This window comes from Rutilus rutilus, assembly GCF_951802725.1.
Source record: "Rutilus rutilus genome assembly, chromosome: 15".
In the NCBI taxonomy this organism is placed as follows: domain Eukaryota; kingdom Metazoa; phylum Chordata; class Actinopteri; order Cypriniformes; family Leuciscidae; genus Rutilus; species Rutilus rutilus.
Window position 1 is genome coordinate 32,253,008 of NC_140220.1, and position 16,839 is coordinate 32,269,846.

Consider the following 16,839-nt stretch of genomic DNA (forward strand, 5'->3'; position numbering starts at 1 on the left):
GACATGATTCACAACAATGGAAAGCATATTTACACTGTCTGAATCATTCCTCATCCCCTATATAGTGCACTATGTGCCATTCACCATATAGAAAACAGTAAATGTGTGAACAAGTGACCGATTGTAGCTGCAGCTTCAGTGTCCATTTATAGTGTAGGGGGCAGGAAGCTTTAGATTCTAGAGAGCATTTGATTGGACAGAAGCTGAGGTGCGGTCATCAAACTCATTGATCCATATTGGCAGAAGTGAGGGACTAAATAGGAATTGTGTTATTGTTTTGGAGCACACTAGCTTATAGATAACAGTAAGGCTAATATTCATATTTAAAGCAAAAAAAATACTCAATTTTGATTTCATGGGGAATTTTTAAGGGGACAGTTTGCAAATGGCGACGGAAAACTCACCTTTTTTCGTACCTTTATAGTCTTAAAAAGGGGCAATATAATATAAATCGAGCATGAGCAATGCCAGAGACTCTAGTCCGCTTTTTGCATTTGTCCAATCAATGACAAATGCAAATATGCTTTGTTGTTCTCACTTAACTAACATTGCAGTATGGAGATGGGCCAAAATATAACAAAATGTAACTGTTCTATTGTGAAAGAAAAGCCAACCAATGCACTGCAGCATAATATATTTAAACATGTGAATACACAGTATATACAGTTAGCTACAAAGAGTGTTTTACAAAACATAGAAAAAAATTAAAGGTATATTTAACTGAACAAGAACAAAAACTACAGTAGGTGTTCCCTAGTAATCAACCAATTATTAATGTGCTAGACAGTGAACACATGGGCTTACACATCACATTTGGCAAATTGTTCCCAATAGTATGACTCCAAAAAATTAATTAATTAAATGCGCAACTCCTAGAGTGACCTGAAAAGTAAGAAGTTAAGCCTCACTGGCCTGAATACTTTGACCTAAATTGGCAGGCACATGGTAATGCAGGTTGTATTTGGATCTTCAACAGGTTGTGGATAAGACCCTTCTGGGTTAAGCCAACATATCTGTTAAAATCAACAAAATGCACATAGATGACATCATTCACGACGTGAATAAAATATTAGCTTGCTTTAATGATACGTTTGTGATAGCTCGGTTATAAACAGTGGTTGATATTTGACCAACTCTCCGATACCAGGAGGATAAGAAATATTTCAGCAACGCCCAAACCTACAAGCTTCGAGAAGGCATCAGGTGGCACGTCTGCTACGTCTGGGGTGTGTGTGTGTGCAGTATCTGAGTAAACTCAAATGGAAGAACAAGGTTTTGCTGTCCTAAGAAAGAGTGTACAGGAAGCATACAGAAGCAAGTGGCAGGATGAGGCTCATTAGAGCTTCTGCAGGAAGTAACATCCTCTGCCCTCCAGCATGCATTTGCAAATACACTAGAAAAACTGGCAGAAATATTGAGGTTGTGTGACTATGCTACAAGAATGAAAGCAGTGCTAAGAAGTGTATTCCTGTCAAGTCTGTAATCAGCAGAACTTGTCTTTTGTTATATCCCAGGTTAAACAACGTCATAAAAAAGCTTAGTTAACCATAATACCACATAAAGTGAAGAAACAGTGAAGATGAGAAAAGAGTACAAGACAGTGTGTAACAAAAGAACAACTGTATGTCATACAGGAAACAAAAGTGCTTGCTTCCAAACATCTATTTAACTCCGATGGCTTATCCAATCACCTTCTGTGCTCCTCCATAACACCTTTCAATGCAAGTCAACATTTGAATGCAACTGAGATGTGCAGTCTCACGGACAGACGAGCCGAGTCTTTCACCAATGCCCCTGCAAAGTGTGCTCAGGAGAATCAGGTGAGATGGGATCACAGCTGATCCAAACGAGATGCAAGTCGCCTCCTGAAGCTGAAACTGAGCTCTAGGTAGGAAGAGGGTCGTCGTCGCCACGTTTACACTTGCATTTGCAGCAGAGGACGAAGGGAGTAGCCAGCAAAAGGAAAGGGGAGGCCACTAGCAAGAGCAGACCGAAGCCAGCAAAGATCCCAACAACCTGATCACAGAAATGAAAAGATCACAATGAAAAAAAACACAAAAAAAACATGTGTACACATTCCTGTTGATTATAAACTGAAACGGATATTGGTCTGTGATGCTCTTATATGTCAAACCAGAAGGCGTTCTGCCACGGGAGGGCAGTAATGGCTCTTGGTAATCATATCTTGGTGTTTATTCTATGCTGCTGGTACTGATTTAGTTTTTTTCCTGAAAAAAAGGATATAGTCTATATAGTTTTGGGAGCATCAAGATTGTAAAAACTTTCCAGTTCTGAAACCGTTAAAGAACTGTCTAAATAAAATGGAATATCAACAAGCAAACATGCAAAACACGTGGGTTTAAAAAAAACAAAAACAAATTTGTATATAATTTATTGATATATTAATACTTTAAGCAAGGATATTTTAAAATTGTTAGAAAGTGACCATGGGGCATTAATAATGTTACAAAGGATATCTTTTTAAATAACTGCTATAAATTCTATTAATAAAAGAATCCTGAAAAGTGAAAACAAAATCACAGTTTCCACAAAAAAAAAAAAACTGTTTTCAATATTGATAATAATAATAAATGTTTCTTGAGCACCAAATCAACATATTAGAATGATTTTTGAAGGATCATGTGACACTAAAGACTGAAGTTATGAGGCTGAAAATTCAGCTTTACCATCACAGGAAAAAATTACATTGAAACTATATACTGTATAAATTTGAAAACTTATTTTAAATTGTAATAAAAAAAAAAAAATGTTTTATAATAAACAATATTATTTTGTACAGTATTTTAATCAAATAAATAAGTCTTAGTGAGAATAAAAGACTTGCTAAAAAAAAATACAAACTGACCCCAAACATTTGATCAGTATACAGTATATTGTATACATTGTTTATAGAAAACAATGACCTCATTCTAAAATGCCTATTTTTAATTGATGGAATAGCCCATTAGTTTTGAGATAAGTGCTGAATTATCAAACTGATGATTTGTTGAGTTGTATTAAGACAATGTAGTTCCCTAGTTAACATACAGTAGGTGAGGGGGGGGCTTTTATACATCTACCACTAGATAAAGAGACACATCATATGCATACACACATTTAGGCAGCTTTAAAATGGCATCGCTGCCTCCTGTTGTGCTTTTGAGGATCAGCCACCCCTCACACTCTCTCCATTTCAAATACAATAAAATCTCTCTAACCTTGCACAGATAGATCATGCTCTGTTACTTTAACAATATCGGGGGGTTATTTCAGGTGAAATGTGTGTTCCAGCTTGTCTTTAGCACTTCAGATCTGCAGTCTGGAGGGATGCGCTCATGTGGCACATACCTGTGTCCGATGCCAGATGACGGAGGCTCTGGAATGTCCCAGTTTGTTCCGGCACGGACCTTTATCATAGTGGATCAGTAAGAAGTCATCCTGAGGAAGTGAAGGAAAGATGTTACTGTCAATAAAGATAAATATGAGTTACATGGAGAAGCAGCACTTTAAAACTCCCACAATATATCGGTCTAAACAAGCATGACAGTAGTGGAGCAATAACACATTTAATAAGACATTCCTATGGGAGTTCTAACTTTATGGTACATAATTAGTGTAGACATTTTTTGGCCTCTTTTAAATAATTAAATAATAATAAGTTGTTAAACATGTCATATGCACAACTTACGTCTAATGACTCCAGGCAGTACCAGCAGAAGGCGTGCTTGCAGTTCTTACACATCATCTGGGCACAGCCTTCATCTCTCTCAATGTACACTTTGCATTTAGGACAGCGTTTGATCGGAGCCTCGTCCTCCAGGCTCTTGATGTTGAAACTGAAGCGGGGAGATGAACATGGAACACAACAGAAGATGAGCTTCATGGTCCGTTTAGGGTCTGAGAGACACATATTGCTAATGTTTTGAAGTCTGATTATAAATAAAACCTAAACTTGCTAACATACTTCACAGATATATATAAACGCTACAGTTTTTGGAGTTGATTTTTTTTAAAGAAGTCTCTTATGCTCACCAAGGCTGCATTTATTGGATCAAAATAAAGTAAAAACTGTAATAGTGAAATATTATTACACTTAAAAAGGGACATTTTTTTTTATTAGCTTAATACATTTTAAAATGGAACTTATTCCTGTGATGGCAAAGCTGAATTTTCAGCATCACAGTCTTCAGTGTCACATGATCCTTCAGAAATCATTTTAATATGCTGATTTGCTGTTCAATTGTCAACAGTTGTGGCCTTTTTAGGATTAATGTTTTGGGGTATTCTTTGAGTAGGAAGTTCAAAATAACAGCATTATTTGAAAAATGTATATTCTGTAACAATATAAATGTATTTACTGTCAATTTTGATGCATTTAATCGGTTCTCATCTTTTGATTTTATAAAAAATAATTTTGTATTGTAAAAAAGTGTTTTTGTTAAAATCTAAACAAAAATGAATACCAGATGCAGTGCTGTACAACAAAAGGAGACTTTAAATAGGCCAAGAAACTTAAATAAGGGGGAATATAAGATAATTGTAATTATCTGTACATAATGGGGTACACACCCACAGAAGCAATATCTCTGCTGTGAATGCTACATGATTTGATGCTGAGGTTTTACCCGTTTTCCCCAGGCAGGAAGGTGGTAATTGGCAGGCTCTCCTGACATGCCTGGCCGGTGTGGCAGTCCGCCCTGCAGGCAGAGCAGAAACGCAGACTGCACTGAGGGCACTGAACCGGCTGCGGCAACTGCACCTCTGCTTCATTCAGCTGGCACACCGTTTGGCACGAGGACGACGGACACCAGGTCCGACAAGGATCCAGAAGCACCTCTGTAAGGAAAAACAAACAGCATGCTTGAAATGATGACCCATTTGGTCTGATCTGCAACTACTACAGACATCTACAACAATTCTGTGTAAAAGTTTTATGAATGTGTCAAAATTTAATGCAGGTTTTACAAAAAAAAAAAAAGGCTGATGTTAAACACATGACAGAAAACTCTGTTCTTAGAGGAACAAAGTGATATTAATTAAAAATGCAATGCATTTCTTATAGACAGTAGCAAAAAACTATGTAAAAAGTGAAATTATTTAGGACCATGCACATGATGCACTTATGCATCTCTCAGGGAAACTCACCTCGCTCAAACTGGAGTCTCTTATAACGTTGCATGACCTCTGCAGCCACCATACACTCAATCTACAGCAGAGAAACAGAGTAAATGAGCAAGACAGGAGCAAATGACAGAGGGAGAGAGACTGTCGTAATACTTTAAAACTTCAATAGTCTTTCTAGTCTCTAGCAAGTGTGACACATTTTAAGTGAACTTACCTCATTTTCCAGTAAATGTCCCCGTTTCGGGCAGGCAGAGTCTGGACAGCTAATAGCCGGTTCGAGGCCCTCTTTAATGAGCAGTTCAACATATTGCTTCAAACACTGTAAGAGACAGATTTCTTATTTTTCATCTTTGAAAAAATGATGAGACAACTGCTGCCTGTGGTTATGTTTCCACCCACAAACACGCTGTTCATTGTAGTCAAGCCAACATCAGACCATCACAGCATTCTGCTGAGACAACATTCAAGAGCTGCTCGTAGAGAACTTATCAAGATAAAAAAAAAATCTTTATTACCATGGCAAAATCAACTGCTATCCATCTATCCATCTAACATTACATTACTGCTGAATTCTCACATGTAAGAGACTGCATTACAATTTGTTTTATAACACTAGTTGGCACATTGCTGAAAAACACACAGGAGTGGCCACTGAAGACACAGTCCTTACCAGACTGCAAAATATGCACTGGCACTGGGAGATGGTGGTCATCTGTTCCAGGGGAAACTCTCCCAGGCACAGTTTACAGGACAGAAGTGGCGCCAGGTCCACGTCCCAGCTGGGTTCGTAGCGAGAGCTGCTCATGGTATGCCGATCCGGGACACTAAAAGACAGAGAGAAAAAGCATGTCTTAAAAACAGCTAAAGCAGTTAATAAATGCCATTATTTATCTATATAAAAACAAAAAAAACACTACAAATTATAAATAATAAATGCAACAAGTGAATTTAGGCATCAACCATTGTTTTTTTTAGTATAACTAGTATAATACGATTTTAGTATAATTTATATACTATTATAGTATTTATTCATATTTTAAATTAGCTTTTAATTTTAGTTACTAATGTTATTTGCTTTTTTCATATTCTTTTTGTTTATATTACTTTTATTATTTCTATTCAATTTATTTTTTAGTTTGTTTCACTTAAACTTACTTCAGCTGGTTGCCAAAGCAAGATCATTTTCAGTTAATTTTCAGCTTTTCCATCTAACAATAACATTTTATTTTAGCTTTATTTCACTTACCAAAAGCAATTAAAATTGTTTTAGATTCAGTTAACAATAACAATGATCAAAACATTATAATGTAAAATGTATATTGTTTCTGAGATGAGCTAAAGATTACTTTTAGAAGTGCTTTTAAAGATTGCCATTGTTGTCATCTAATGCTCACTTAAAGTTAATCTAAATGTAAAAATAAATAATGGAAATTAGCAGGCACAATTAAATGCACAATATTGATTAATAAAAAATTCGAATATAGGCCAAAAACTGATACCGTTTCCCTATAAAAGACAATATTTTAAACTTAAAGGGTAAAAAGGTACCTTTAACTATGGCCATAGATACAAAGATTTAGGGGATCTCATTACTTATCCATTAAAATGCTTGGTCTGTTTGCCACAGAGTTTTCCTCCCGAGAGCTTCTGCTGTTTGCTGAGAGCTTGTCCAATCAGTCAATGGCAAGTATGTCAATATCCCTCAGTACTGCTGCCAGGCAACCCAAAGAAAACTAATGACTGTCTCCACTGGAGAACCCTACAGAACACACTCCCTCAGAGAGTACGAGCAACACTGCGCAGCTCGCTAAAAACAAACAGACCTCCGCATAACATAACACACATATCATTTATAATAAGGCTACTGTATGTGTAAACTTTCAAACGCTCCTTCCCAATATGGCACAGCAAAACTTTTTGCAATTGAAGTTACTAAAAAGTAATGTGGTTCACTGTACCTCACTGAGCGCTACACCATCATGAGCTGAAATAATGAACTGAGGAACATTCATATGGACTAGTTAGTGCGCTTCCCCACAGCAGATATCTGTGTAGGTGGAGACAGATGGAGACTCATGTGCTTGCGCCTGCAGGATCTCATTGTGTTAGTGGTGGCGGGAATAGTCGACAGCCCAAACAACAAACGTCTCTCAGCAGGCTGTGCGTCTCTCCGTTTGGGCCTCTCACCTCCGTCAGCACACCCACGCAGCAACTCTCAGTCATATCATTTGTAAAGCCACGTGTACACGGCGAGATTATTCCGTCCTTTATGATCGTTGCTTTTCAGGTCGCCTGCCTTGAGATCTTGGGTAGAAGTCAAAGCATGATGTACATCTTATGACAACAATGACACCATTAATATGAAATCCTCAAAATGAAATGGTTCCGTACAAATGATTGCAGTGTCTGAAATCTATCATGGACTGCTTTTTCTTTAGTGCGAAGGAGGCAATGTTGAGAATGCAAGATTTCTCTTACTCTGACAAACACACTGCATCAAACATCACCAGTTGAGCTGTTCTTCATCACACTGTAGGACCGCAACCCAACATTTCTGATTCATCACAGTCGCAATAAAACCTCGTCGTCGGTGTGAATAAAAGTGATAAAAGACTGCAGTTTGCCCTACTACAAAATAAATCTTTCATAATTACCAAAATTGGTCTCAAACATTAAAATCATGGCCACAGTCAAACAGTATAGGCATAATACATCAAATGTCATCAGGAACACTATTATATAATAAGTGTCCAATGGCCAGACAAGTTTAAATCCCTCTTCTCCAGCAACCTGTCACTCACATAAAACAGGTTTAGTTTGCATTTGCAATGCCCACTTTATACAATCCAAACAATTCCATTTGATTCTATTCTTCAAATTTGATGAATCGAGGATATACACATCACAATAACGAAGAGTCAGTCAAAATGTCCTGTTCCCTAGCCTGGGAAAACCCAGACAACTTCCGGCAAATTTAGATTTGCTCTGCAAGTAGTCTGGCAAAGAGCTCATTCAAGCCCATTTCTAATCCGTCGAAATCGCAGCACCAATCAGAAACGTTGGGGTGGGCTTTACACGATGACGATCGCTCTGATTGGTTTTAGGTCTATCCAATTGCGCCCAGAGGCATTTGAGCGACGTCCGTTGGTGAAGCCACCAACTTTTAAATGCATTATTATATTCAAATTGCAAACACAAGAGGACAGTCTCCATGAAAGACCCACTGGCAGATGAACGTGCTACTACATTTCTCTCCGAAACAGTAGGAAGTTAAATTAGATTTAATAGAGGATTTTAACTGTGACAAGATGATTGACAGGACAGTTTAAGTGACAGGACGCACGCGACAGATCCGTCCGATAAAGATGACGAAGTAGTATGTCCCAAAGCTTGCCTACTTTTTTGCTACACATTCAAAAGTAAATACCTTTTCTTCACAAAAAGAGTACATACTTTTATGGCGTAGTGTAACTTAGGCGAATTGGGACGCAGCAAACGGCTTTACACGATGACGATCGCTCTGATTGGTTTTAGGTCTATCCAATTGCGCCCAGAGGCATTTGAGCGACGTCCGTTGGTGACGTCCCTTTGGAAATGAGTTATTAATGAAGCTTTGCCAGACCATAACTCAGTTACTACTGAGAATGGTCTGGTTTTAACCAGGCTACCTGTTCCCACGAATCCCACACAATTTCAAGTGCCAAAATGAGTCAGTATTGTATACCTATTTTTTTCCCATTTAGTTTTACGACCAATGGTAGACAAGTTGTTCATGCAACCCGTTTAAAAAGGTAATTTTTGCAAATACAGAAATATATAATAATACTATAATATAATACTATATACACAATAGGCCTCTGAGAAAGCACTCTACTGTAGTTCAAAAATAGACTCAAATTCAAACAACTAGAACATGGTAACTCTGAAAAGGATTACATTACTAAAAAAACAAAGATGTCCACCAAAGACTTCTTTTCTTTTCAGAGTTTTTCCAAAATCGAAAGGGAAATCCCAGGCATGAAAGAAGGCCTATAAACCTCCATTGTTCATTCATCTAGACAACAACTAACCACATCTTGAGCTCTTCCTCCATAGAAATGGGCCAGGAAGGGAAACACCCCATAAAGTTGGGTCACGCACATCAGTTTGGCACAATGAATCCCTCAAAGAGTCCAAGATGAAGACGGAGAGTGTCCAAAAGCCTGGCACTGTAATTGAACTTCTCTATCTGCTGATGGAGGTAAATAGCACTAATACCTAGCTCTAAAGCACATCTTCTTGTTGTGTATGCACATTTAAAAGTGCTCACGGATCACTTTAATAAAGGAACTGGCTTTGCTCAGTTTTGCAAAAAGCGTTGGGGCCAAGATAACTTTCATTTGAGCTCGCGCGAGTATGAGTAAAATTATATAACTGATAAAGGTCTTACATAAGATCTATTTTTAATCTATCTAGGTTGAAGCCAAATTAAGCTGTTCTCTCCATTGTCGCTCCAACTGTCTCTTATGAGCGGTCTAGAAACAGTTTGGCTATAGTCAAGACCTTTGGTGGAAACATTAAAAGGTCAATGTAAAGTATCAGTATTCAAAAGCATATCTTTACACTAACTCACTGTACCTCTTCATATCTGCATCAAACTTTTAAAAAGTGTTAAAACCATTTACAGCAGCACTTTAAATTAGTCTAAAATGTGCTCAGAACAAACATACAGAGATGCCTTTGGTAGGTCTTCGGATTTGTGTCAGCAACAACACTGAAATCCCTGAACAACCTAATTGCTTAATTGGATTACATTACAAAGGAGGAGTGTGTGAATACATAAGCATATATCTGTGCTAGTCAGACTTAATGTTGCTGAGCTGAGAGAGAGAGAGAGAGAGAGAGAGAGAGAGAGAGAGAGAGAGAGAGAGAGAGAGAGAGAGAGAGAGAGAGAGAGAGAGAGAGAGAGAGAGAGAGAGAGAGAGAGAGAGAGAGAGAGAGAGAGAGAGAGAGAGAGAGAGAGAGAGAGAGAGAGAGAGAAAATGAAAATATTCAAAGTAACTTTCATGAACTATGGACATGGTTCCTGACAAAAATAAAATATACTGCTAATGTTCTCAGTCACTCAACTTGCAGCAGTCTCCCGAAGTCAACCTTAAAGGAACCAGTCCCAGAGTCTGTAAGTTGAATTTTCTGAACTGAATCAGTCGAATTGTGAACTGGACCAACCAATTTATTTATTTAAATCATAAAACAATTCATTGCCAAATCAGACATTTTTAGTGAATAACATCTAAATTTGTGTATTTTCCTCAGACCGTACTACGGCATGACTCATACTAATTGTGCTTTCACACCGCCGCCGTCGAGAGCATCAAAATTCGCTCTCGCCGCCCTGCCAACAACGCTGTAGAAAGATTCGTGGACGCTCTGGCGTAGATCGAATACGTAGTCTTGTAATCTTTATTTAAAGGGGTCACAAAGCAAACAAGCATACAAAGTTACATGTTTGCAAACGAAATTAATTAAAAGCCATTTGTGTGGTGTTGCTTTTGTGTTCATGGTTAAGTACTAGTCTAATTTCAACATGCAGTTTATAGGATACGGTTATTAGCCTTGGTCTTTAATTAACTATAACATTAATTTGATTTGAGTGCAGCAAATAACTGTTAAAAAAATTAAAATAACGACTATTCAACTATTAATTTTCTTCTGTGTGGGCCTCTGACGTGAGTTCACGAGAGCGCCACGACGCATGCGCAAGAGCTGAGAAGATGGCGCAGATGGGTCTCAATGTAGTGTTTAAAATGGTTCTAAAGTGTGCATTTCCTGAATGTCCGAATCGCAAGAAACCAACGAGAAAACATAAAAGTGCCTTACCAATGCCGCAAAATGAATGGCTTAACTTTCACACTTTCCCATCAAATGATCGTGAGCGTCATCATCTCAGTTCTTGCGCATGCGTCGTGGCGCTCTCGTGAACTCACGTCAGAGGCCCACAAGGAACAAAATTAATAGTTGAAGAAAGTCGTTTTTTTTTGCGCACAAAAAGTATTCTCGTCGCTTGATAAACTTAAAGGTATAGCGGAGGATTTTCTTTTTCCGGGTGGATCATCAAGACTATTGGTCCTCCTAAGTGTCAATCATTCTGGTGATATGTTTACGTAAGGCCGTCGTACGTGCTCGTGCACACTATTAACACGCTGGCGTGCGCTCAAAACACAGGTTGGGCTTCCCACTCATGCCTCAGTCGCGAAGTTTCTACTTGACAGGTAAAGTTTGGCATGCTATTTGGAGAAATCCATTTAAAATCACTGCTAGTAAAAGTTAATGTAAGCTATGATTAGCTCGTGCATGCTCTCTCGTGCACACGTTTAATAGGCGTTTTTCAAAAAGTGGAGAGGGCGGTTCTTTTCTAAAATTCGGGAAAATCCACCGCTATATCTTTAAGGTTGCGCCACTGTAGTCACTTGGACTATTTTAACGATGTCTTTACTAACTTTTCTGGGCCGGTAGAATTAAATTACATAGAAGTCTATGAAGGAGTGAGACAGCTCTCAGATTTCATCAAAAATATCTTAATTTCCGAAGATGAACAAAAGTCTTACGGGGTTGGAACAACATGAGGGTGAGTAATTACTGACAGAATTTTCATTTTTGGGTGACCTAACCCTTTAAGCCTAATGGCATTTATCATTATTTTCTCCAGCTAAGCAATTGGTTGACAATACCACAGATGTAGAGACAAACACTGATCTTGTACAAATTTGGAACGTTAACTTTACCGACTGATTTACAGCAGCAACACTGTTTTGCATGCTATGGCGCTAAAGTTAGCATGCAATTCCCGCTTATTTTTAGATTTTAAATATATTTTCCCATTATGCTTTTCCACGTTTTCAACTTTAACAAAATGAGTAAATGACAGACAGTGGAAAAGGAAAAAAATAGACTGTTACAGAATCCCCCTTTTCAAGAACTACAACGCGATTTTTCCGGATCTTATGAAATCACATTGTTACTCATTTAAATAATCCCCATCAACGGAACGTTGCTGCTTTGTAACCTTTCTTCCTCCCACCCCAGTTTCAAAATGTTTGGCCTTCTTAAGTCTGACAAATGTAGAGTGGGTTAAAATTTGTTTTAAACACTGTTGCTGAACATTATAACCCCAACGTTTATCTGTGTGCTGCACATTTTATGGAGAACAGCTTGTTTTCTGTTGCTTTTGTAAGCTCTCGCTTTTTTAATAGGGTTCACCGGAGCCAGCTAACCAATCACAGCACATTTCATATTTCGGAAGAAGGGGCTTCATCGAAACAGTAACTAACGATGTGTTTTTTTTTTAACAATCAAGCATGAAAACATATTCTAATACACCCCAAAAACAAAATCAAGACTTCGTAAAAGGGCATAATAGGATCCTTTTAATGCGTTTTCATTTTTGGTGAACTACACATTTAATTTGTTAATATATGCTGAAAAACACTGTGGCCATGTGGAAAAATCCAATGCCAATGACTCCTTCAGAACAAATAGGAATGGACAACAATGAAGGCAAATTCTGCAAATATAACAAAACTAGCATGTATCCTCATTTAGAAGAGTGTGGTTTTCATCTCTGAAAGGCAGTGTGCAGGACTGAGGGAGTGTTCCAGCCAAGCACAGGATGCGAGCTCTGCCCAAGGAAACAGCAACACTTCCTGTTTTTGCCATACGCATGCCAGCATATGCATGACTATGGAGCACAGACCTATGCTCTGCAAGACCTACTGGAGTAACATAGGAATACACACGAAAAAGTTAGGATTTTATACACCATAAATAAGCCAAATGAAAAAAAATTGATCATCTGCATCATGTACAGAAGTTCAGAATGAGACGATGTTGATGTTTTCACAAAAGATTAAGGAAAATCATTCCTCATGATATGATTAAGGAGATGTTACGGTTGTTTTAATACTCAAAATATGTCAGACACCAACAGCTTTGCTTATACCACAATATAATTTAATCATTTAATAAGAAGATTTGAGTAACAACTAATAAGATCATGTGAGATATCGTCTCACAAACAAGGATTTGAGATCATTGCTAAGTGTTTAATTGGGTGACACATCGCAGTGTGCACCAGAAAGCATTGGGAAAGCTCAGGAGATGAATGTCTAGAGAGCTTGTTCCATTTCAGTGTAGACAACATGATCTAAAGAGGATTGAACAGATTACTTGAATAGCTGGGATCAAAGGATTTGTAGCAGTTCAAAATGCACACCCATCATCTCTCATTCAACAAATACTGAGGAATACAGAGAAATATGTAGGAGAGTTGTCTTTGTGTGCACTCTCTGTTCTCATAAGCATTTATGAGGTTTGAGAAATCAATACTTGACATGCATCCAAAGGTTCTGAAAGTAAGCCGCTTTTTTACTTTTTGGTGAATTTAATCTCTGTTTTGAAGTCAATGGCCTGTGGCCTCATTAGTACGGAGATTAACCTACTTTGTTTGGGATTCCTTCTACTGATCTGTTCAGTTCAGATCCACTGCCATTCATTGTTCTTTTTATGTCGGGAGTTGTTATTACAGTTTAGCAGATGGAAAAAAAAAAGCCATAATTCTGACAATGCAACATGACCTCACAGTGAACTCATGATACCAAACACGTAGGAACAGTATATCAGTGAACCACAAACATGTGAATGTTGTTAAATCACTGAAATATCATCTTAATCTCAGGGGGTACATCAGTTAAAACTTATACTGAACTTACTGTATACAAACAAAAAGGTTTGGGAAACCCTGATTTAGGCCATGAGTATCAAACATATAGGCCCCATCAAGGAGTCCAATCTGGATCATTTGCAGAAAAATATTGAAATTAAATGACGCTAAATAAACCTACATTTGCATATCTGTATGATATATTAATAATATTCTACTTTTAGCTACAGCTCACATCTAAAAACAGCAGAACCTCCTTAAATAACACAAACACAATGTGGAAAATGCAAGGTTTTCATCTAAATCGGAGTGAGAAGTGTCCCAGTTCATGTTTGTGTGAGTCACTCATTAAACACTGAGAGGTAAAAAAAAAAAATTGGCTTTCTCAACCACTGAATAAGGCTAAATACGATACATTCATGGTAATTTGATCATGTTGATCAGAGTTTGTCTAAGAAAATCTGAGATTTAAATTAGTCATACATTTTTTTTAAATTCCTATGGTACAAGACAACATTATATATGAGGTGACACTTAGTCCAGTCTGTAAAATGCTATAAAATTAGTCGAACACCCCTGTAGGCTGATATTATGCTCCACCAGACATAAATACACCTCACATTCTGTAAAGCTGGTGATCAGCATGCATTTAGTCACCGCAGCCTCTTGTCCTCACTTGACTGAAAAGATGCTAAACATTTCCCTAAAAAAAAAAATTCATAAGGGACACATTAATAGGCTAATTTAGTTATTATGGCCTCATTAACAATTCGTCTACCTGTGCTGAGACATTAACAAAACCTTGACGTAATATTTAAATTGCCCGTGTGCGTATAGAGCAGGAACACTAAAAGCTGGCAGGCACAGTTTGTTCCGGACATGGGAAGTCCCTGTGCATTTCATGAAAGGGACATTCAGAGCTGCAACCCCAGCTGTACTACAGCAGACACTAATGCTCCTCTTTCATGCTCAGCCCACTTCTGTAACGTCACACTTGGCTCAATTAACTTCCCCTCTTGTTATCTTTACGTCTGAACATCCCAATTTAGGTTAAAGGCTTCAACCTTCACATAAACCAAAGTTTTCTTTGAGGTGGAGTTCAAATAAGGTCTCAAAAATTCCTTTTAGTGATAGTTTTCTACACACTATAGGCAAGATCTATAAATCTTGTCAAAAAAAAGAGTTAATTTCATAACTCCCTCATTTGAATCTATTTACCACATTTCTTTGAATTTAAGACTTTTCTGGCTTTGACATCTCATTAGGTCAGGCACTACTCTACATCTAGAGTTATACTTAATATTTAAAACTTATAACACGAATGATCTGGGTCTCCCCCAGGCTGGCCACAGCAACACATACCAAGGCTGTGACTGTTAGCTGAATAGGGCACACGTACAGCTCGGCCACTCTTCTATGACCAGAAGAAAATATAGCAGCACATTGTCAGACTAATAAAATCTTAAGAAAAATAATAATAATAAAGTATTTGTGTAGGCTGGATGTGAACCACACTTATGGTTAGTCAGTTATTAACGTTAACTAAAACTACTAAAACATCTTAGATGAAAAATGTAAACTTGTTTTGTTGTTGAAATAACTGAAATAAGTTACTAACAGGAAATAAACTAAAACAGTAGACTAATGGAAATTAATTAAACTAATAGTAATATAAAATAAAAATAAAGAACTTAAATTAAAACTAAAACTAAAAATATAAAAATCTCATTTAAAATATATATGAAAAAGATAAATAATACTAAAATAACACTGGTTACAGGTACACAGATTACTATTTTAATTATTAACAGAAAACTAAGAAATAACAATATAATTTGTAAATGAATTACTGTGTCTGTCTCTATAAACACACACATTTGCAAAAACAACGTTTGTTAAAAAAAAAGGTTATTTCACATTGATCAAACCGATTTCCTAATGCATTAAACACCCTCGCAAATGTGGGAAGCATATTCACCCAATGAATCATCAGTAGACTGTCAGCATTATATAACAAACTATTAAGAACAACTCCCACAAACATTGTAAAAGGTCATGTTTTGACTGAGCCATGTCCTGGGAAAGGGAACACATGAACTCATCTGTTTTCGGAGTAGTCTAGCCGTTAGTAAACAGCACTTGGTTTCCTAAAAGTACATTTCTGAAGTGTTTTAAACCCATACATTTAGATGTCACTATTACCATTAATGCTACTGCTCATAGTTAAAGGGAAAGCCCTATAGGGAAGCCTGTTGTTGTATATGACCAGCTCGTATAAGATATAATGGAGTTTCCCTTGATTATGCTGGATCAGCCTGACAGCATGCTGAGATTTCCCAAACGCCTGTGCAACTTACTCATAAAATATCTGCAGCATGTTACGTGTTGCAAACGTCAACATTTTTAAATAAAACATACAATGTTGCATGCAAGCAAAACAAATCACTGCTGTAAAAACAGAATGATTTAAAGTACCACTACATGCATTGCTTACCTTAGGATCTATCAGTTGTCAGTCCGTTATAGGAATAACATTTGCTCCACGCACAACTAAGCGCAATGTCTTCCTATACGTCCGCATTTGTCGCATATAAAATAAGAAATAATAGCTTACAGAAGCGAAAGACAGTAATATGTCGGGAAAAGCGGTTTATACCCTAATTACCATCAGCTGGTCGGACTGATCGCCATGGCTCTCTGGAGAAGCGCCATTTGACTGCGCCTACAGGCGCGCGGCTGAGACGCGACCGATGTGTTGTTGATCCGCGCTCACGGGCGCCCTCTGCTGACGCGACGCGAATAATGATGGTGTATGTGTACGTAACGGCAGACAAGCGTCAAGTGCCATCTGCTGGTTTTCATCGTGAGCATCATCGTGCATAGAGCTATCCTAATTTGACCTGTGCATGACACATTAGAACAGCACCAAAATTCAAAATACATGCAGTTATTGTAAATTAAAGTTGTAGTTTGATCCGGGTCACATTGGAATCGCTTTCACAGAATAGCCTATGACT

General features: G+C 37.6%; 1 protein-coding gene across 4 annotated transcripts; it reads right to left on the minus strand.

Moving 5' to 3' along the window:
* Positions 1–617: 617 nt before the first annotated feature.
* rnf144ab (ring finger protein 144ab) lies at positions 618–16,603 on the minus strand. Of its 4 annotated transcripts, none has more exons than XM_084431628.1 (8): positions 16,317–16,603; positions 5,795–5,948; positions 5,339–5,443; positions 5,146–5,206; positions 4,626–4,836; positions 3,689–3,836; positions 3,349–3,438; positions 618–2,016 (listed from the first exon to the last, which is right to left on the minus strand). In XM_084431628.1, exons 2-8 carry the CDS (start codon positions 5,927–5,929, stop codon positions 1,885–1,887), a joined length of 882 nt encoding a protein of 293 aa, XP_084287754.1. In that variant the 5' UTR covers positions 5,930–5,948; positions 16,317–16,603; the 3' UTR covers positions 618–1,884. The 4 variants fall into 4 exon arrangements, with proteins under 4 accessions (XP_084287754.1, XP_084287756.1, XP_084287755.1 ...); XM_084431630.1 differs by having other exon boundaries at positions 618–2,228; positions 16,317–16,567; XM_084431629.1 differs by lacking the exon at positions 16,317–16,603 and adding an exon at positions 6,718–6,805 and having other exon boundaries at positions 618–2,228.
* Positions 16,604–16,839: the final 236 nt, after the last annotated feature.

Excerpts from the sequence above, each read along its gene's own strand:
- rnf144ab (XM_084431627.1), bottom strand. Across the intron at positions 5,207-5,338 it reads GACATTTACTGGAAAATGAG|ATTGAGTGTATGGTGGCTGC; the intron begins GTAAGTTCACTT and ends TCTCTGCTGTAG. Across the intron at positions 3,837-4,625 it reads TTCCTGCCTGGGGAAAACGG|TTTCAACATCAAGAGCCTGG; the intron begins GTAAAACCTCAG and ends TCCCCGCTTCAG.